This window comes from Solanum pennellii, chromosome 10 (genome assembly GCF_001406875.1).
Source record: "Solanum pennellii chromosome 10, SPENNV200".
NCBI lineage: Eukaryota > Viridiplantae > Streptophyta > Magnoliopsida > Solanales > Solanaceae > Solanum > Solanum pennellii.
In genome coordinates, this window is record NC_028646.1 from 66,853,543 (window position 1) to 66,875,889 (window position 22,347).

At 31.8% G+C, this 22,347-nt stretch overlaps 6 protein-coding genes and 1 long non-coding RNA gene across 8 annotated transcripts; 4 read left to right on the plus strand and 3 right to left on the minus strand.

The window, feature by feature from the left end:
• Nucleotides 1–677: 677 nt before the first annotated feature.
• LOC107002053 (auxin-induced protein 15A-like) lies at nt 678–1,097 on the plus strand. The gene has a single exon (XM_015199979.2). The coding sequence runs from the start codon at nt 758–760 to the stop codon at nt 1,067–1,069; it is 312 nt and encodes a 103-aa protein (XP_015055465.1). The 5' UTR covers nt 678–757; the 3' UTR covers nt 1,070–1,097.
• A 6,547-nt stretch (nt 1,098–7,644) lies between these two features.
• On the plus strand, nt 7,645–10,394 carry LOC107001505. The gene is made up of 2 exons (XM_015199523.1): nt 7,645–8,022; nt 8,475–10,394. Exons 1-2 carry the CDS (start codon nt 7,645–7,647, stop codon nt 10,392–10,394), a joined length of 2,298 nt encoding a protein of 765 aa, XP_015055009.1.
• Nucleotides 10,395–13,210: 2,816 nt separating this feature from the next.
• LOC107002264 (mitochondrial import inner membrane translocase subunit Tim13) lies at nt 13,211–15,846 on the plus strand. The gene is made up of 2 exons (XM_015200214.2): nt 13,211–13,368; nt 15,382–15,846. Exons 1-2 carry the CDS (start codon nt 13,249–13,251, stop codon nt 15,526–15,528), a joined length of 267 nt encoding a protein of 88 aa, XP_015055700.1. The 5' UTR covers nt 13,211–13,248; the 3' UTR covers nt 15,529–15,846.
• Nucleotides 15,847–15,992: 146 nt separating this feature from the next.
• Nucleotides 15,993–18,265, minus strand: LOC107002260 (soluble inorganic pyrophosphatase PPA1-like). 2 transcript variants are annotated; one of them, XM_015200212.2, is made up of 8 exons: nt 17,334–18,265; nt 17,202–17,230; nt 17,056–17,121; nt 16,862–16,969; nt 16,710–16,775; nt 16,514–16,634; nt 16,361–16,442; nt 15,993–16,281 (listed from the first exon to the last, which is right to left on the minus strand). In XM_015200212.2, the coding sequence occupies exons 1-8, from the start codon at nt 17,434–17,436 to the stop codon at nt 16,239–16,241; spliced, it is 618 nt and encodes a 205-aa protein (XP_015055698.1). In that variant the 5' UTR covers nt 17,437–18,265; the 3' UTR covers nt 15,993–16,238. The 2 variants fall into 2 exon arrangements, with proteins under 2 accessions (XP_015055698.1, XP_015055697.1); XM_015200211.2 differs by having other exon boundaries at nt 16,514–16,775.
• Nucleotides 18,266–18,401: 136 nt separating this feature from the next.
• Nucleotides 18,402–19,594, minus strand: LOC107002261 (photosynthetic NDH subunit of subcomplex B 3, chloroplastic-like). The gene is made up of 6 exons (XM_015200213.2): nt 19,339–19,594; nt 19,160–19,270; nt 19,022–19,078; nt 18,890–18,952; nt 18,746–18,808; nt 18,402–18,675 (listed from the first exon to the last, which is right to left on the minus strand). Exons 1-6 carry the CDS (start codon nt 19,507–19,509, stop codon nt 18,562–18,564), a joined length of 579 nt encoding a protein of 192 aa, XP_015055699.1. The 5' UTR covers nt 19,510–19,594; the 3' UTR covers nt 18,402–18,561.
• Nucleotides 19,595–19,999: 405 nt separating this feature from the next.
• On the plus strand, nt 20,000–20,495 carry LOC114074341. Its single transcript, XR_003574706.1, has 2 exons — nt 20,000–20,100; nt 20,332–20,495. It is a non-coding gene; the product is annotated as an uncharacterized LOC114074341 (long non-coding RNA).
• Nucleotides 20,496–21,679: 1,184 nt separating this feature from the next.
• Nucleotides 21,680–22,338, minus strand: LOC107001507. Its single transcript, XM_027912202.1, has 2 exons — nt 21,842–22,338; nt 21,680–21,756 (listed from the first exon to the last, which is right to left on the minus strand). Exons 1-2 carry the CDS (start codon nt 22,125–22,127, stop codon nt 21,692–21,694), a joined length of 351 nt encoding a protein of 116 aa, XP_027768003.1. The 5' UTR covers nt 22,128–22,338; the 3' UTR covers nt 21,680–21,691.
• Nucleotides 22,339–22,347: the final 9 nt, after the last annotated feature.

Sequence of the window (22,347 nt, forward strand, 5' to 3'; positions counted from 1 at the left end):
TTTTACTCTTGAACAAAGTTGGAATTAATCTTTAAGTAGAGAATCCAAATACAAATCTTAATCAACTAACCTGACTCAATTAAAAAATTTGTACAAGGTGAGTTGAGGCTCCAATATCAAGAATCTAAAATATATTATCCCAATGACCCTACTTAGTTTTAATTGTAAAAATAATGCAAGTTCAAGTTCAATGCTCCTATAATAGAGAACAAACTCTTTGGGATTCTAAATTTATTAGGTATCAACAAACAATCGTAAATTTTGAAATGTAGTGAGTGTAAGTGCTTGTAGAGAATAACTAGATACAAATATTAGCATATCACATTTTTTATATTGTGTAATCTGCTTATTATTCTTCTTTGTACCCTAAAGTGGTAACACATGTTGTCTTAATATATATATTAAGCCAAATACCATGTGATATTTTGCTAATATCTAACCATATGTTTTTACCAAATTCACTTACTAGACTCTTCTTTATTCATAATTTGATGAATGTAGTGTCCCTATATATATAACACTTTACTTTTCAAAAGCTACCATTGCAAACACTAGTCAATAGTACAATTCTATTCCCACACTTCAATCTGAACCTTTTTTTTCTTAGTCAAAGCTAACTAGCTTTTCTATTGTCTTGCTATAACCTAGCAAGTCTTATATATTCACTATTACCTCCTAGTTTGTTTTCGTTTCTTTCTTTCTTTCTTTCTTTTTTTGAGAATATCTGTCTTGTTGTTTACTTATTTTTTCTCGAAAAATGGGAAGGGGTTTAGTTGGTATAGCTCATGCCAAAAACAAACTTCGACGATCGATTTCACATAAAAATGAAAGTGTATCACCAACAACCACGACTAATCATGTTCCAAAGGGACATTTTGTAGTATATGTTGGTGAAACATGTAGAAGATTTGTTGTTCCAATAGCACATTTGAGTCATCCTTTGTTTCAAGATTTGTTACATTGGGCTAAAGAAGAGTTTGGTTACAGCCATCCAATGGGTGGTCTAACAATTCCATGCAGTGAAGACTACTTCATTAGTCTCACATCCCTACTTAATAAGTCATCATAGACCAAACAAAACCGAAAGAATGTATACTTCATGGTTCATCAAAACGATGTAGAGAAGATTAGCATACTTTCTTACTTCGACATACTGATTTATTTTTTCCTTTGTATTTATTTGCTGAAAGAGAGTTGACTAAGTCAGCTCTCTTTACTTGTAATCTATACATACATAATACATTCTTCAAAATAAAATGTTTCTTTTTGTCTCATTATGCTTCTAAGTCATGTTAGTATGTTTAGTTTATGTGCAATATTTGCTATAAATATTTTAGCCTTGTCAGAGTGGTTAAAACTAGGGGTGTAGTGATCAGGTTAGTTCAGATTTTAAATATCAAATTAAATTATTCATGTAAAAATTTTAAATTTATAAATCAAATCAAATCAATAAAGTTTGGATTTTTTTTCGGGTTTTTCAACTTCGGGTTGGTTCAGGTTTTACAAATACCAAATTAAATCATTGTGTCAAATTTTTAAGTTTATAAATCAAATCAAACTAATAAACTTCGATTTTTTCAGAGTTTTGGATTTTTCCGGTGAAGCTTGCATACAAACAAATTATTAACTTGTGCTCCAAATATTTCTTTAGTCCAACCAAAATACAATTATCTAAGGTGTTTCTTAAAAAAATAAAAAAAAAATATGAGATGAGTACTGATGACACAAAAATATTCAAAAATAAAATAATGAAATCAACATATAAAATAAACATTGCAAAGTCATAATGAAAATAATTATAATTTAAAGTACTAAATCATGCTAAAAGATGTTTAATAAGTATTAGTTACATTACTAAATATTTAAATAAAATTAAATTAGATTATATATTTTAATTGTCTAAATCAATGTAAAACTAAAGAATAAACAAATACTCAATATTATTGTCATTCTTAGTGTTGAAATGATTTTCTTTTTCTATTAGTATTAATTTGATTTTGATATCAACATCTATGAACTATATTCTTTATTGTATCATTCTGAATTCTAAGTTTTAAACTTGAAATAATATATTAAAAGATAAAAACTATGAAATAGTATAAGAAATATTTTAAAATGATATCAAAGTAAATATTTTTATGTATAAAAATAAAATTTTAAAATTACATATATAATGTCGGGTTGGTTTGGTCTCGGGTTGTTTTTTTTTTTAGTTAAAACCAAACCAACCCAAATATAGTCGGGTTTTTTTTCCATTACCAAACCACTGATCGAAATTTTTTTCCGATTTGACTCAATTTGCGATTTGATTCGATTTTCGGTTTGATTTTGTACACCCCTAGTTAAAAGTATATATAACTAGAGATATTTTAAAGTAATTACTTTCACTCTAATTAGGATCTAGATGTGATTAATGATAAAATACTTATTTTCTTTTTAGTTCAAATTCATATTCTGAAATGTGATTCACTACTATACTTGACCGAAACCATTTAATTGAATTTTTACTTTCATTCTTATTAGTTTAGGATCTACATAAATTATAAATATTTATTGTTCTTTAGGTTATAATCTGTAATGAAAATAGAATATTTCTTTTATTTCAATCCATTTAATTCTTCACATATAGTAATGTAGGTCTTTTTATTGCTGGGAATTAATAGTTGACTTATCCGAAAAAATGATAGGTTTTTATTTGAATTTATAACCATATCGAATAATTAGGTGAGTTTTTAGCATTATAAAAATAACTTTTTAACATATAACAATTAAAAAAAAATAGCGAACCATCCCAAATAAATTTATTTGTAAATTATATTTTATGTATTAAGTTTTAAAATAATGAAGTCCTCCCTCCAAACTTTTTTTCTTTGGGTTAAAACTCTAAAACTTATTATATGTCACTCCTATTGAAATTAAACAAGGTCTAATATCTTGAGTAGTAAGTTATAAAGTATTTAATAATTTTGAGTAGCAAGCTACAAAGTATTGAAAAACAGTCTATGATCATATCATTTGAATTTTTTTATTGGATATTTGATCAACTTATAGTAGATTCAGTTTTAAATCTGATGATCTCTTGATTAATTTTTTTTTTCATTAGTGTGATCCAGGTTTTTGTCTTTGCTTAATATTATTTGTTTTTATTATTGTAACATATTGAGATATACCAGTAACCTTGCCTGTATTTTATTTTTTCTTAATTTACCACATTTTAAACAATAAAAAATTTAGAGATCTTTTCCGTGAATCTTACACAAGTATATGCTTCCTTTGTTCCTAATTATTTGTTCACTTTTGATTCACATATTAAGAAAATAATAATTGATATAATGAGTTTATCATTTTATCTCTGTTAATTATGAAGTGGTATATTAAAAATTTAATATTTTCAAAAAGTTCTATCATTTTCAAAGTAATTAATTGAATGTATAATAAATAAAAAAATTATTTTTTTTGATTTGTAAAAGTAGACGAGTAAAAAGGTAAATTTTACAAGTAATAGGGACAGACGGACAAGTAAGATAGTGTGTTCTTTTTCATGATAAAACTTTATAAGGTAATATAAAAATATTGAGAAATTCTAGTACTAGTACTATTGCTAGAAAAATTAATGTCATGTAACATTAGTGATTAGACTGTGACAGTATGCTTAATTAAATAGTGACACTTAATTAATTATCAGAGACAAAATTTTCGAAAAAGATCCACTTGCACATTTCTCACATTCAGATATGAGAATCCTTTTTTTAATCTTTAGACAAGAAACTAACATAGATCGGTTATATGGTTAATTATTGGTTATATAATATAGAAAAATGTGCTAATTCATGTTGACAACAATACTGGAACTATAATAAGTCTTTAATTACTAGTTAGAGTTATTATTTTGGAATTACCAACTTTAAAATGTTTTCCTTGCTTCTAGCCATTAAAAGGAAAAGCTACTTAATTATATAAATATTTCTATCGTATTTATTAATTGTCTTTATAATTTGAAATAATTATATTTTATTTTATTAATTAATAATTTAATACTAGAATTCAAATCACATATATCTAGATATATGTGTGTTTGCTATCAGATATACTAAAATAGAAATAGAGGCGAGTAAGAACAAAGAGGGAGGTGTGTGGTATTCACCTATGTATTCCATATACGTGTGAATCACACTAGATATATTTATCTAGAAATACATTTGAATCACAATAGATATATTTATCTGGAATACATCCTAGATACACGAATGAGATAAGAGAGTGGTGAGTGTGATGGGTGGGAGGGACGGAGAGAAACTTGTTTGTGTATTCCAAATAAATGCGAATCCATTTGAGTATCATGTATCTCAAATAATTACACCTAATTTTGACGCCATTTATTCTAAAATACATGTTTGTAGACGTACTATTGCAAATTAGCATGAATCAGACTAATTAGCTCCTAAACTAGTTGATTTTACGTAAATTACTCGTACTAAAATGAAACAGATTTGAGAAATTGCATCGAGCTTCTTATTATGAAGTAAAACTTTTCCTTTATTACTATTGCGTTCAGTCCTTACATTATAAAAGTAAAGAGAACTAGTCAACTACATACGTAATATAATTGTTTACCATATATATATATATATATATATATATATATATATTCAAGTAGTGTAATGAAACGAGGCCATAATTTGTGAACTGATAAGACAGGAAGTTCAATAATTAGAAATTAAAATTTTACATCGATGACTTTTTCTTTTCTTTTCTATAATAAAGTTTGGGGGTGAGATGAACGCACAAATCGTGAGAAATTAATGGGAGAAAGAGATCTAATTAGGGTTAAACTAGATCTTGCATTTAAGTGATATATTATATATAAATACCTCGTCATTATATCAAGAGATCACTCACAAATATCCTCAAATATTAATAATTCAAATTTTTAATGATGTGATAAATCATGTAAGATTAATCCTTTCACTAAGTGTTGTTAATTAGGATTTATTACAAGAAACTACATCTTTAGCAGCGATAACAATCGTCACAAAATTCTAGAATATCACCACTAAAGATTTTCACTGATTTTTAGCATAGATTATAAGAATGATTTACTTTTTTTTTTCTTCTTCATAACAGGGGATATTATTTTTTAAAAATCACAAATGACATCGGAGGAGTTTGAACATTTTTATGTCATTTGTGTGAATGTATGAAGGGTATGTATAACAATAAATTGTGTATGTAGTAGGAGATTCGGATTGAATAGTAATTTGGGTGCTTTTCGTAATAATATTGGATGTTTTTAATACAGATAGTACATGTATATTTTTGAAACAATAGGGTTTAGTGGCTATGTTTAGTTGCCACTAAAAATTAGTGGCTATTACAGGCACAACCTTTAGTCGCCGCTGAAAATAAGTGAAATCTTTAGTGACGATATTGTGAGATTTGTGGCTATTTTTGTCGCTGCTAAAGATTTAATTTCTTGTGATGAATCCTAATTAACAATGCTTAAATGGATGAATTAGTCTCATATGACTTGCTACGCTACTAAATAATTAGCACCTAAATCAATGGAAATTTTTTGTTTATTACTACTACGTTCAGCTGCCCTTCCATCATAAAAGTAAAGTGTTAAGCTCTGGACAGTGGAGTACACAAAGTTCTTTTCGTAATCAATGTCACCTTTTAATGTACTATATATATAAAAATGTACTCTTGGGGTTTCTTGCGCAGACGAATGTTACAATTACCCACTACACTGCACATAATTTTGTGCCAAAGCTTACTACAACACTATATATATATTTTAATATTTTTCTGTCTTTTAATCGGTGACGAATTTAAAATTTTAAGATCATGAATATTCACTTTTTAATATAAATAGATGATTATTTTAGTTAACGTGAAAATAAAAAGCTTATTATAAGAAATAAAACTTCTAGTGATCATAAGTTACCAAGCGAACTACGATCAATACTAATATATATTTTTTTAAAAGAAAAGTTTCTACTAGTATGATTCTCGGCGAACTTTTATATTTTAAAGATATTGAACAATTGTATCATATCATTATTGCATGTTGACAGCTACAAATATTTAGGAGTTTTTAAAAACTTAAGTTTTTTGTTGTGATAAATGAGATATAGGAAATTAGAAAAAGTATAAAAATAAACTAAAATAAATAACATTGAAATGTTAGCGTAAAAAACCTAAAAAATTGCTTCCACCAAGATTTGAACTTCCATTCTCTCATGTGCTGAGCAAAGCATAGTCAGCTTCAAAACCAAAGCAGCTAAAGCACTTTAGTATTAGTCCGTGCTCAATTATTAATATATTAATTTTAAAGTATTTTATGTCTAATTTTATACGTCACGCGTTGAGATTAATGGTTGCTCGAGCACCCAAAACCTACAACGTAGATCCACCCCTGCTTTTAATTATATTACATTAGACTAATTTCTCCACTTTAGTGTTGCCAACTAAGATGTACTACAAAAAAATATGAATATTTAGTGGTGACAACAATCGCCATAAATTTCAAAATATCGTCACTAGAGATTTTCATTGGTTTACAGTATTAGATTATAAAAATGATTTTGCTTTTTTCTCTCTCTTCATAATAGGGATTTTGCTTTTGAAAAATCACAAATGACGTCGATTAAGGAGGAGTTTGAACATATATTTTATTTTCATGTCATATGTGAATACATAAAATGTACAATAATGCATTTGTGTAGTATAGGATATTCGAGTTGAGAGGAAATTTTGGTGTTTTTCATTATAATATTGGATGTTCTTAATATTGATAGTATATGTATATTGATTTTAGAAAATTAGGTCGAAATTAAAAATTACCATATTTTTTTTGTTGAAAATTTAAGTTTTAGTGGCGATTTTTAGTTGCCACTTAAAATCAAAGAAAATCTGAGTTTTTGACCAAATTGAGCTATTTTTAAAACCAATTCACCAAAATAATACGTTTTTAATTTTTTTTTCACAAAACTAGTATAAACGTACTTCATGGTAACGTTTTAGGATATTTTCATTATAAAAATTCAACGGACAAAAAGTTAACGGGTTGGCGACGTTAAACGCATAAACGTAACTGTGAGTAACGTTTAGGTGTAAAACGTTACTCAAGAGTACGTTTTTGGAGAATCCAATCACGGGCCACTGACTCCAATCCTGCAAAGGCGGAGTCAAATCATTCAACTGTAAAACGTTACTATGAGTAACGTTTTACACCTAAAATGTTACTTTGACTCACGTTTCTTAAGAATCCAATCACGGGCCTTCGACTTCTGCAAATTTAGAATATATTTAGCTATAAAACGTTACTCATAGTGACGTTTTACCTTAAAAACGTTGCTTTCAATTACAACACTCTGTTAAAGTCATATTCCTCCATTTTTCAAACTGACCAAAGTGACTATAAATAAATGTTGTTGTAATATTTTGCATGTTCAAATATAATTCAGCAAAATTTTTCCTTGTGTAGTCCATTTTAAAAATAATATTCACAAAATTTCATCAGGTATGATTTAAATAAGTGAAGTTTATCCTTTGTTATGTTCTTATTATAGCTTTAAAATTATCTTTCTAATTTAATAATATTGTTTTAAAAAATATTTTATCTTTATGTGTAGGATTAAGATGACGAGCTTTGAACATAATGTGATGGTTGCTTTGTATTGGGGTGGAGAAATAATTACGGATATGAACGGATTTAGGTATACTGAATGTGCTAGAACGATTATTAGCATGTCGACTTCAACTACCTATGTTGAATTGGTTGGATTGTTGCATGAGAAAATGGGAACATATAGTGAAAATATTCATATGGATATTTCTGGAAAATATCCATGTTCAATTCAAGGTAACAATACAAGGTTCATTGAGTTTAAAATTGAGAATGACCAATCTTTGTTACAATTTCTTTTCATACCTCAAAAATTTGCGGATAAGATTGATATAAATGTTTTGGAGATGTATGTAAAGACTGTATCGACAGATCAAAATGTTGCATTTCAAGTTAGTGGTCATCATGGTTATCACATGAATTTGTTGGCTCAAAATTATGGCCTTACCACGATCAATCAACCTCATTTTGTAGAACCGATTGTTCAACCACCATTTCAACAATTGTTGATGCATGATCATCGATCATTTGGTGAAGGCTCAAGTAGTCAAATGCATATTGATAATAGTCACATGGAATATGAGGCTAGGTAAACAACAAATCTTTATTTTATTAAATTTTAGTCTAACAATTTAATAAGATAATTTTTATTGTCAGTATACACAAATTATCTCTTATAAATAGAAGAAATAATATTTTAGAATATTTATTATCGCTTTTAAAACAAGCTTGTATATTTATAATTTTGCTAGAATTTGACTAATATTTTTTTTACAGAGATATTGATATCAACGTTGATCTATATAATGATGTAAATGCTGAAATTAGTGATGAAAGTTCGTAGGAAGATGAACCTCCGAAAGATGGTGATGAAAGTGAACCTGATGAAGATATCGATGATATTAGAGATTTTTCTCAAAATGGTGTAAATCTTCATAATCATGATCAGGGTGTGTCTCATGACATACCCTATTTCAGGACATTAGAGAATGAGGAAGACATTTTCATGTCTACATGTGAATCTGAGATGGAATGTTGTTCAGTTTGGTCTGAGCAAGCAAAAAAAGATTTAAAAAAAGGTATGCTTTTTAGTAGTAAAGAAAAGTTGAAAATGGCTGTAACGATTTGGAGTTTGCACAAAAATAAGGAGTTCAAGGTGGTAACATCTACCAAAAGTCTATGGGTTGTGAGATGTAAGTTTTATAATTTATTGGGTTGCATGTGGTTTCTTCGAGGACGACAAGTTGGAGATAAATTTTGGAAGATAGGAAAATATGTTGAAAACCATAGATGTGAGACTGAGGGGCTTTCTAGCGGTCACGCCAACCTAAATACCAATTTGATTGCATCACTACTTCTAAATCAAATTAGAAAAAATCCTAAGTTCTTGGTGGTAGATGTCATTTCAAAGGTTCATGAAAATTTTGGTCACCAAGTGACATATAGAAAAGCATGGCTTGGACGTCAACGCGCATTTGAATTGGTGTATGGTGACTTTGAGAAATCATTTAGTGACCTACCTAAATTTTTTGCAGCTTTTCAACACTTTAACTATGGAACAATTGTGGAATGGAAACACGAAGAGTCTATGATTTCGTCGGAGGTAAAAACTTTTAAATTTGTATTTTGGGCTTTCAAGCCATGCATTGATGGATTCCAAACATGTCGCCCATTTATTTCAGTAGATGGAACTCATATTAATGGAAAATATGAGATCAAATTATTAATTGTTGTTGGAATTGATGGAAATGATAACATTCTCCCTTTAGCGTTTGCTATAGTAGACAAAGAACCAAAAGAGGCATGGAAATGGTTTTTTAGAAATTTGAGTGCACATGTGATAAAAAGCAGACAAAATGTATGTGTTATATCTGATAGGGCAAAAGGAATCTTGACTAGTTTGCAGGAGTTGCGGCGATTTCAAGAGCCTCGAGTCTTCCATCGATTTTGCATAAGACATCTTAAGAGCAACTTTCAATCTAAATTTCCAAACAAGGACCTCAGCAGATTGATGTGGAGGGCTGCTTCAGCCCATCAATTAAGGAAGTTTGAGTCCATGATGTGGCAAATTAAAGAAGAAAATATCGAAGCACATGAATACCTCATGGAAATTCCCTTGGATAAATGGACTGTTAGCCATGATGATGGAAAAAGATGGGGTGTGTTGACAACAAATCTTTCAGAGTCATTCAATGGGGTGTTGAAAAAAGCACGAGGTTTGCCTGTCACTGCTATGATTAGACTTTCATTGGAGAAAACTATTGAACGGTATACCCGTAGGTCTCAAATAGCACACCAACTTGCAGAGCAAAATGATTTATGGACCGGGAGGTTCAAAATAAAGTGGGAGAAGAATTATGAAAGTTCAAAGAGGCACTTTGTTTTTGATTGGAATATACCCACAGGAGTATACGAGGTTAGATCTATACAAGTTGATGGTACTGGTGGTAATCCTCATTGTGTTTCACTAAATGAAAGAAAATATGATTGTGGAAAATGGGTTAATCTGCACTTCCCGTGTTCACATATCATGAAGGTAACTGATAGAATGGGAGGGCTAGCTAGAAATTTTGTTAGCGAGCATTTCACAATAGAGAATTATGTTGCAACATATTCTGGGTCATTCTCACCAATTGGTCATGAGTCATATTGGCCATCTCCAAGTTTTACAATGAGAAGTAATGAATTCTATCGTCGTCCTAATCGGCCAAGGACAACTAGAATACATAATGAAATGGATCGTAGTTCTACAGTGTATGAGTGAGCTTGTGGATTATGCAGGCAGACAGGACATGATAGGCGCCAATGTCCCAATCGTAATTAAATTTAAGTGAATAATTGTGGGTCAATGTCTAATGGTGTTAATTTTCTTTATGTTATCTAATGTAATGTGAATTTTTCCAGATTGCTAATAAAGGAAAATTATTAATGTTAATTTCCAAATTTCCATTTATATTAATTTCCTTTCAATTATTAGTGCATAACTAACTTAACTTAGAAATTCTCAGATTACTAATACTCAAATAATTCGAAATATTTGATAATCACCTCTTTCAGAATCTCAAGAGGTTTGCAGCTGAACAAAATTTCATATTTGTTGCCAACCTTGGTGATTCCCAAGCTGCCAACCTTGGTGATTCCCGAACAAAATTTCATATTTCATATTTCAATTATTAGTGTATAAAGTTATCTATCACTTTTCACAAACTTGAAGTTACATTAAGGAATACTTGAAAAACACAAATCTCTCTCTCTATATATATATATATATATGCTAATTAGTTTCTTACATTCCATTTCACATTTTTTTAATTATTAATATGTATAAATTTACTCCAACAAAACTAACAAGCCAATTGACACACGTTTATTTGTTTATTTATATGTTTCATTTTAATTCTTGAAGAAATATTAATCAATAAGTATGTGCCCACATAAAAGTTTAATTAACGAGCTTAGCTGTTCAATTCTGAAGCAACGTCAAACACTTATTGGTGATCTAGCTATTCAATGTCATTAATATTAATGGTATGATAATATTAATTACTCCACTCAATATATGGAGCTAGCATAGAAAAACACTATCGTCATGAGCACACGGGCTGCTGGCGTATGCTTCTATAGTCACTGTATTTTCTTTTTTAAAAGGAAACAAAAAAAGACAATCTTTAATCATTTGGCTTAAAAACAAATAAATTAAATGTGGCCAAATAACAACTACTCCAGATTAAAATGGGTTGCAACTAATAATTAAGAGATGGTTCATCGAGAAAGCCACAAATTAAAAAAATTAATACTTGCAAATGAATAAAGACCCCTACAATCATATGAAGTCGCATTTTAAGGGCCTTTGAATGTGACCAAACCAAGACTTGTGTTGATTCTTGAGCCGTCCATCTAATGTTCATTTTTCATATTATATTACTCCATATATTTATCTCTTATTAATATTCTTCTCTCACATGTTCAAATCATAATAATACTAGTATCAACTAAGTTACTCCATAAGACTTGTAAAATAAAATATATAGTATATGAGATTCTATCTTATAAATTTTAAGGTGAACTTTGAATACTTACTAAACCAGCTTTTAATTTTATGTACATAGTATTAATTTTATATATATATAATATATGTGGCTTGACCATTTTCTCTATACATTATAAAAAGAAGTGTTAAACAGTTGAGACAACAAGAATTCAAGCAAAAAGCTACCACAAGAATACAATACCAATTGTCCATTCATATCTTTAGGTGTATATCAAATATGTGTTATACATTTATTATTTTATAAAAATTATTACAGTTACTTTAAAAATTTATATATTTTGTAAACAATATTTCACTCTTTAATATCTTTCCTTTCACTTCCAAATCGAGTTAATAACTTTGATGGTTACTCAATTATCAATTGTTTTCATTGAAAGTCACTCAACTTTCATTTTCAACTCAATAGTCACTCAACTATGATTTTTTTGCACAGAAAGTCACTCAACTTTCATTTTCAACTCAAATGTCACTCAACTATGACTTCTTTGCACAGAATATCACTCACCTCTCTATTCCCTCACTCACACATTTTATGTATATTGTCACTTTAAAAAGGCCTAAATAGTGAGGACTAATTTTACATACTATGGGGTTAAGAACCCTCGCAATGTGCTTGTTACTGAGGTTTCAGCAACTCCCACAGTGAAATCTGACACAATTGATGTATGGAGTTCTCGTCTGACCTTGTAACCAATTAGCGGGGGTCAATTCTTGACAATTTAAACTACCACAAATTGATTCTTAGGAAACTGCTTCTGAATTTCAGCAACCACAACCTCTAGGCTCTAGTATATAGATTTAACAATTAAAAAATAAGAAGAGTTGCAACCTTATGCCTAAAACTAATTAGCCAGTCTGAACAATCAAATTTTACAAAGAAAAAAACAAGTATATATGCAATTACACAACTAAGACAAGTAACGCTACTGCCGCAAACAATCAAACAAAATTAAGAAAGACCTTCACATTGCTAACATAAAATTGTTTGCTTATCATGAGTTTAATTATGTCATATAGATGTATTCACTCGAGCAACAGTGAATTGATATTAATCCGATTAATTGCTAAACGCAATATTCACTCTAATCATTCTAACATTCCGCCCAACCAAATAATTACATTATTGAAACTAATTATATATGATTACAAGGAACTTTAACGATTGATTTGTATATAGTATTGTGGGTGATACATAAATATGTACAATATGATAACAAAATTATTAATTCGTATACAAAAGTATAAATACATATATAGGAATAAGGTTTATATAAATACATGAGAGCAAATTTCATTAAAGTATAACCATGGTTTATAATTATATGAAATTATGATTATTTACTAATAATTTTTCCTTATTATATTACCTCTTTTGTTCAAATTTGTATTTAAAATTATTACTATTTAAGTGATTTTAAATCATACAAAAAACAAACTTTATTAGTAATTCTCCAAAAAAAAAAAAACTACGAGGGTAAATGTGTAATTTGAGGAAGGCGGCGAGAGGGGTTTTAGCTACTAATCTAGGGTTTTAGAATCAGAAGGAGAGAATAGAGTGAAAGGGGATATGGATTCTTTTTCGTCGCCGCCGCCGCCTAGTGGAGCATCCTCCCAATTCTCGACTAATGACATAATGGACCAGGTCAAAACTCAGCTTGAACAGGCATACGCCGAGCAATTTCTTGAGGTTTGATCTGATATCTATTTTCATCTCCTTTTCTCTGTCATCGTTATTTTTTTTTCAAAACTGTGATGCCGCAATCTGTCACCTGTTTTTGAGTAATTAGTTGCTGGGTAATTACTGATCTGCGCTATGATGTATGAGAGGTTATGTCCGAAAAAAAGGTGCTAGCAAAACAATATATTTTTGGTATTTAAGCCTTTGTACTTGCTATACGTTTTAATTATTCCTTGGCATTTGGCCGTAGGAGCATCCAACACCTTTAATTTTTTTTTTGAGTTTGATTGTATGCTTTCCATGTACCAAATTGTCTGCTTATGTCAAATTATTCATGAATAATTATATATATTTCCATATTTTTTTCAAATAACAATTTCCAGTTACCATTTAGGAATATTGTGTAATTTTGTCCTAAATCTTAGGTTGACTGAAATCTGCATTACAATCTGTCTGTCCTAGTATTCCAAAATATTTAACTTTGGTCCGTTTGAACTTTTCTCCCTTTAATAATTAACTGTAAATATGGATTGCTACTACTTTATAGTTTATACCTAGTCAAACTTATTTGGAGTCAGCTAAATGAAATTGTTGTTTTCATTTGGCTCATTTCCTTTTAGACCAAAAGGTTCTCTAAATCTCTCACTCTTTCACGAGTACCTTGTACCTCTCACCAACACATGAACTGGTGACTTTGTCTACCAAGGTTATGTCAGATGATGAGAAATTACCTAGCTTAATTTGTTTCTTCTGGGATTTGAACCTAAGATCTCATGGTTCTCCCCCTCCCCACTTAATTGATCACTAAGTTAGTAGACACTTGTCTTTTTTTCTTTTTAGTTTGCTTGGTTAAGTCAGTATTCATTTGCAGAAATTGTAGATTTTTTAGACCAACTTGTTGGGATTGAGGAATAGTAGGATTATACAAAATGCAATGGCTCACCCATCTTAGAATTAATTTGCACACTTGTTCAATTAATCAATTGTTCCATTAATAAATCCTATCTTTTAACCAACTGTATGCACCTGACAATAGATTTAATTGTTAGGAGAGTGGGAAATCTACAGTGGTTTGACTTCCCCAGATCCACTTCCCTTTTTGATGAGGAAAATATAATGTGTTGAGGGTAACAATTCAATTGTCCTTCTTAGTAACTGCACAAGTTGGGTAGTGTAGATATTTTGGGACTGAGGAACATATGTTAGCATCGTCTTGTCTTTAAATACTTGAGCTAATATATAATTATGACAATATTGATTGATGTAACTGGCATTTGGTAGTTTCAAATTTTGGTCATCCATGACATCTTTTAAAATATCTCATCCTAGCAGATTTCTCAACAACACATAAAAAGTAAAATACAAATAAGAGTTATGGCGTTCAATCTTATAATACTTATAATATGAGAAACTTAAGCCATGTGTAGCCTTTCGAGGTTCCTTCATTATTTCAGCAGGGGAAGAATAGCTTCTCAAGCAATTAGTGACACCATGAGAGATTACCTATTAGTATTTTTCCTAATGAGAATCTGAAGTGGCCAGTCAATTCATTTACCATACTCTTACTGTGTTGTACTCTCTAATCTCATATTTCTTTGATATTCCGATTTCACAATCAAGTCATTTGGTTTGCTAACTGTTATTTATTCGGTGACTGTGTTGAACTGTAGATGGCACTTGAATAACTGACATTATAGTTTGGTTTCAAGTTACTACTTGGAACTTTGCCTGCAACCTTTATTTTAAAGGTTTGCTTGTGTTCTTGATGTGGATACTTTTCTGCTTCAGTGATAGATCTGCATTTTTCAATCATGGGTTCTTCAGATTGGAATCGCTTAACAATGGTACCTTGATTATGTGAATGCATCATACATAATTTTTTATGGACTGAACATCTTCTGGAGAAGAAGATTGAGTTACTGTCATTGTATAAATAAGATTCTGCAACTTGTGATGTATGTAAGTTCAGCATGTTGCAGAAGATATAATACTAAGTTACTAACCCTTCTTCAATTATCTCAGACGGTGAGGGACAAATGCTTTGACAAGTGTATCACCAAACCAGGGAGCAGTCTAAGTGGAAGTGAAGGTAGTTGCATCTCAAGGTGTGTTGATCGGTATATCGAGGCCACTGGTATAATTAGCAAAGCTCTCTTCAGTCAACGCTGAAACTGTAGTTGGGTAGATCTCAAGGCTTGCTTGCTCAGTAAATGCTGGAATGCATTTATTAATCTTTGATACCCTTTGTCATTTTCCGTTTTAAAGAAGGTTCTCCACAAGTATTTTGTAAAAGATGTTCTTCATTAATACTTTCTGTTGTTGATGGACAGCCAAGTTTTTTTTATCTATAGCGTACTATTAAGATTAACATGGGCAATGTTGCACTTTGCCCTGGTGTTGTATACGTGCTTTCATGCATAAGTTCTTTAGTAGGTTTGAGGAAACCATAAGTGCATGCAGATGTCATAAAAGAAAATCTTATAATTTCCTGCATTTGGCGCAAGGTGTTATCTGGGCCCTAATTTATCCTTGAGCGCACGTATTGGGAGTGTTTTATGTAACATTCTGTCTACTTGGAATATGTCTGGAAACAACTAGGATTAATCATATTGCGTAGGTTTAAACTTGTAATCTTGAAAATACAGAATTTTATAGGTTGAACCAATAGAATATATATCTTTGGTGTGGATCAACCAAGCCCATAGGATTCAACATGCTAATAGACTAGTTGGTACTTGAAGTTTCAATACAATAGACTACAAGTACTGAATTGAATGACATGTAATGCGCTATAGAATTTCACCCCCCACAAATACAAAGAAAATACTTATGAAAGATAAACACAGCAATCATAACATAAAAGTCATTTAAAGGGTAGATTACTTTCTCAGTGTCTGTAATATGTATTCGGCATAAAGGTCCCTGCACGGAAGTAAAAATGCAAATGTTAAAATCTTTCAACCACAAGCTCAAATTACTATACGCATTCACAAAAAAGTACATTGAGTATTGTATGGCTTGGACAGCAGTGCTTGGAGGCAGGAACTCATTGACAGCAACCTCCTTGTTCTCAAGCTTCTTGTCTATTGACAAATTAAGAAAATTTTACTTGTAGAGAATTTGCTAGATCAATTAAATTATGATATGAGGATACAGTCTTCAAAAAAGCGGCGGATTTCTGCCAGACGGTGAGGAGCAAGCTGGTTAATATCGGTGTAGTGGCGATATTCTGGATCGTCAGCACACACTGCTATTATCTTATCATCCTTCTCACCCTGGATTAAAAATTTAATTAATCCTTTTATCAGATAGGAAATAAAGTTTAACCTGCAGGCAGCAATCAACCTAACCTGATCAATCATAGGCATTAAACCTATGGCCCTAGCTCGAAGGAAACAGCCTGGGAGAACAGGCTCCTGTTGATGAAACAATTTTCTCAATTCAATTGAACCGGATAAAATGCTATTCATTGTATTGTATAGGATATAGGGCATTCCGTTACCTGCATGAGCACTAGTACATCCATGGGGTCATTATCTTCACATAAAGTCCGAGGAATGAAGCCATAGTTCTGGGGGTACACCATTGATGAGTATAGGACGCGATCAACCTGAAAATAGATATTGGAGATTGACACAACATGTACACAAGAAGAGATTCATTCACATTGCTTAATTAGGAGTGTTGAGGTCATGCCTTAATGAGACCAGTTTTCTTATCAAGCTCATATTTGACTTTACTGCCTTTCGATATCTCAATGACCTGTAAGGATAATGCTACTTTAATCTGATAGGATCATAATCAATGTCAATCACAGGGGAGTGTAAAACAATTGTACTTACAACATTGAAAACATTTGGAGCTTCAGGTCCTACACAGCAACAATAAGGAATGATGAGAATATATATATACACACACAATTGCGGCAACAATTAATAGTGTTATGAATGAAAAAAGAGAATTGAACTACCTACCTATCTCGAGATCGTGCCAAGGGTGAGCGGCGACAGACCTCCTTGACAATGATGAGAGAATCCTCTCATTCAAACGAGGGGCTTGTCTTTGTTCATCACTCATTTTTACGTGCAAACTGACAACTTGTAGATATATAGATGAATAGAGGAGAAATGGTGAGTGGGTGTATATAAATAATAGCACAGAGCCCTAGGTATTAGGTGAAACAAGACAGCTTTCCACGCGACAAGGAAACTAGTAATATTGTTGTCCGATTCCTTTTCCTGATTTTTCTAGTTCACCTAACCTACAAAATAAAATGAATAAACCAGACTCCACATCTAACATTTTAATTTGTCCAGATCTAAATTGGTCACATGTTGACTTCCTCTTCTTCTCATTTCCAGCCAGACATGTTGACTTTTAGGATCTCTCTATTATCCAATTAAAAAGCTACACACACACACACTTATACATATAAACGTTTCTAAGTAGATATATATGTCTACTTAATTAGAGATCCATAACTATAGTAGATCTATGTTTGGTTTGGAGGAAGAGAGAGGTGAACGAGAGGTGGAATACATGTTGTATCAATATCAAAATGAATACAATTTCTATTAAAAAAAAACTATTGAACCTACTTATAGGTGCAAACTGTAATTATTTTGGTTAATCATAAATGTATCACATGTTTGCCTTGTTTAATATTTCCTTAAAAGAATCAGATTTACTCGATTTGGACAGTTGGCTCTGCAGGTCAAACATTATCCGTCTTCGTCTGATATTTAATATGGCTTGCAAATGCAAAAGTTCAAATATTTTTGACTCATGTTAAATTGATTGAACGATTAAATTAAACTAATCCGTTGAGATAAATTTACAGGAAGTTGGCAATCGACTGACGATTTCTCTTCTTCTCCTCTTAGATCCTCCCAAACAAAAAACATTACAAGAAAGAATATGATATCTAGTTTGTTGAATAATATAGTAATATTTTGTTTCGATTTGTTAGGCTTTAGCTGCATTCTCTATCTTTAGCATGAAGCCCTATTAATTATTAATTATTTCCGTTCCAACACAATTTCTTTTGATGGCATACTGATCAATTATTGTTCCCATTCCAAGTATTTCCTTTTACTTTTAGGAATATATGAAGCTCATAAATAATTGGACTCAAAAGGAGAAGAGCAGGTTATTGTGACATGACATACATAATTGATCAAGCTGTTGTGTAAAGATAAAAACTCAGGCTGAAGATGAAGAAATTGATGCTGCTTCTTCTTCTTCCTCTTCATTAGGCGGTAATCCTCTATAATTCCACTCGTGTGCTTTCCATTCCGGAAGTTGCTGAATGGTCATCTGTACAAATTGATTACTGGTCAATAGACTAACAGTTGGAGATTAATTAAGACGTTCGATCCATACGTACCATGCCTCTAGAATCAGGTTTACCAACTATTGCCTGACAAGCAAGCCTCCAATTATTTGGATGCTGAAAATTATATATACAAATTAATTAACAGCAGTACTACATTCATCACTTGCTCGTATATATATATATATATATGTATACCCGTTTTAAATTTTCATTCTCCTTGTCTGTGCGAGGGTTGAGTAGCTCCTTTCCTTCAACAACCTATAATTGATGTCTGTCGGTGTGAGATATGTTTAATTTAGAGCAGCAAAACCAAGTGTTCACACTCACCTCAACCAAACATGTAGCACAAGTTCCTCCTCCCCCACAATTGAGCAAAGGTCTTGCCTAGGAGTAATAATAATTAATAATTATACATAAGTAGCTGGACTGGATGATAAGAATTATATATATAGTAGTAGTACATACATAAGGTCCATACAACTCGACATTAGCATCGAGCATTATGTCCCTAAGTTTTTGGCCACCACATGCTTTCCTTAGCTGCACATCTGGTGTCCCATCTGGTAGGAGTACTGACTGAACGAATTACGAGCAGTTAGTAATGGGTACTAATTAACTCATGATGATCGAATTGGACTACTCACGCTGACAAAGGCAAACTTCACACAAGCCTCTTCCTTCTCATGACTACTTGCAACTGCTTTGATTTTTGTTCGCAGGCATCTCTGATGAACCTTGGAAATACACGACAATGATGATTGTGATAGAGTGGAAGCGGCTAAGCCCCCATACCAGTATATTTCAATTGCTCTCATTTCACTGCTACTGCCAGCAATGGAGCTTTACAATATTTTCTATAAATAAAATGTTGTGGATGGCTCTCCTTCCTTATCTTTACTTATTATCCATTCCTGATGCAAGGCCCACGTTTCCAGCCAGACATTTTGGCTGCCCCAAAACCTATCACCAAATTAAAAACGTTTGTAAGTAGATTAAAAAAAAAATACCTTCATTTTGGCATATTCTTTATATTAGTCTCTTTTTCAATGCATACGTGAAACTTTTAACGACATACATTTGAAGTTAGGAATGAAAAAAACCCAAGTGTGCCACAATCAGTCCTTTCTTTTGAAGAAATATATAGGCTTTCTTAGTAGTAAATGTTTGTGCCAAATTATCTTCAATTTATGGCACCTGGACGAAAAGTTGGATTGGCATCTTGCACTAGAGAATGGTATTTATTCATCATAGTTAAAGAATGAAGAGTCCAAAGAATTGAAACAAACAGATAATAGGTTATCTCAAGTCAATCTACTTCTCTTCCAATTCTTTTTTGCTTCTAATACAGGGATACATTACATGGAAATAGAGAAGGCACAACTAGTACACAAGTTCTTTCTTTTTAGGTTCAAGAATCGGAGGGTCAATGTCAATTCCCANTAGTGGCACAAGCTAGCACAAATGGAGAAATTGTCCTGCAAGAAGATTCATATTATGGAAAAACTAAAGAATTTCAGATGTGGTAGCTATTACTATTGGTGTAGCTTCTAAAAGGCTAAAACTCGACGCAAATCAATTTTCCAATATCTATCGAGAGATGAAACAACACAACTAGTACACAAGTTCTTTCTTTTTAGGTTCAAGAATCGGAGGGTCAATGTCAATTCCCATATTTGCTGCAGTGCCAGCTATTATCCTCATTGCAGATTCAATAGTAGAACAATTAAGATCCGGCAACTTCTCTTGAGCAATTACCTTCAATTGATCAATAGTTATTTTCCCCACTTTCTCCCTCTGTGGGTCCTTCGAGCCCTTTTCCACTCCTACAAAGTGATAAAAAGCTAAACTCCAGCACAAGTTCACACTAACATCTACAAGGTGTATTATTTTGATTGAACGCCTAATTTCCAAATTGTGAAATTACACTTTTTATTATGGGATAAGCAAAGATCTTATTCATCAAAATGATCAAGCACCAAGTCAGTGCTGGCATTTTTCCCTGAATAAAACAGGGGGTTTGACCCCATATACCAAAGAAAGGGGATATCAGCAGTATGCATAAACATCTAGTAGAACAAGCTAATATTCTAACTTTTTGAGCAAATTTATTTCACTCACTGTTATCTACTTCAAAAATTACCTTTTATGTTATTATAATCAACTGTAACCCAAAAAACGGTGCTTATGCAATAATCAACTGTAACCCAAAATTACCTTCTGTCTCAACTGTTTTTCTAATTCAGATTTCAATATTTCTTTTTTTTTCCTTCTCCTTTTTTGTCCAACCATCTAGCAAAGCAACATGGAAAATTTAAAAAAAAGGGAGTTCTCAGTCTAGTTTTTCTGTAATTTTACATGTCTACGTCCTACTATGAAAAATATCATGGAAGGCGGGAAAATCTTTATAAACAAGACTCTAAAGTTTCCTGTTCTAATACTCAATTCAAGTCAAGATCATTGGATAGTGCATCGAGTTGTAGTCTTCACAGGCGTCCTTTGTTTAAAAAGTGCACAGGTGAGGTGGTTAACTAATATCAGGCATAAACTAGTTTTAGTTCCTGATTCAAGCCAAGATCATGGGGTAGTATATCAAGTGGTAGTCTTCAAGGGTGTGAAATACAGCACATTACACGTACGTAGATGCTTCCCAATTCTTAGGTATCTTATTGTACATATGTTCTTAAAGAGTGTGTCGTGCAGTTGTATACAACTTTAAGGTACTAAATCAAAGAAGAAATAGATCTCAAGCAATCCCAACACAGACTCTTCATTACAATACAATTTTCGACTAAGAAAATATCATACCCAATTTCACCTTAGACTGGCACATGGTCCCAACTGATGTTTTCCCTAAGAGGTGAACAATTTGGCCATATCTACAATTCAGTGAAGGAAGTCCTTCATTGGATCATGCTGGTAAAGAAAATATCATACCCAATTTCACCTAAGACTGACAAAGAAGAAGAAGGAGTACCAAATTTGGATACTTGAAACCTCTCAATTACAGTTCTTTGTTTCTCGTTGCTTTTTTTTTTTGCCATGCTGGTAAAGATAGTGACTCCCTGACAAACAAGAATAATTTTCAGTTGTTCGACTAAACAGAGGAGCATTTATGTCAGCCAAATAAAATAAAGATGTTAATAGTACCAGTCCCACAACGCTTAGGAAAAATCCTACGCTTCTCCTTCACTAATGGTTCACCACATTCGTTTGCATTCTCCACTTCATCGTTGGAGTCCTCTAAATGATTAACAACACCAGGGGTCTCAGTGGACATTGGCAGCCCAGGTGATGAATTAAAGTTGGGGGCATTCTCAAAATGTTGAGGTCGAGAACCACCAAATACATTCTCAAGTGATGAAAGACTAGAATTCCTTAATATTTGTGATGCCGTGTATGGAACAATATCAGTATTTGTTGGTTGATATGTCATACCTGATGCCCCGGGAGTGAATTCTTGAGTTTGGCCCCTTGAAATGGAACCAAAATCACAAGTTGTGTGATCATCTTCGGAGACTGATTCATCTATTTCAATAGGCGCTCGTCCTTTCTCAACAGCACGAGCCCTCCTACCGGCAACACCACCTTTTCCTCGCCTACGAACCAGATGATGTAAATGATCATCATGTACCTCATCTCTTCTATAATCGGCT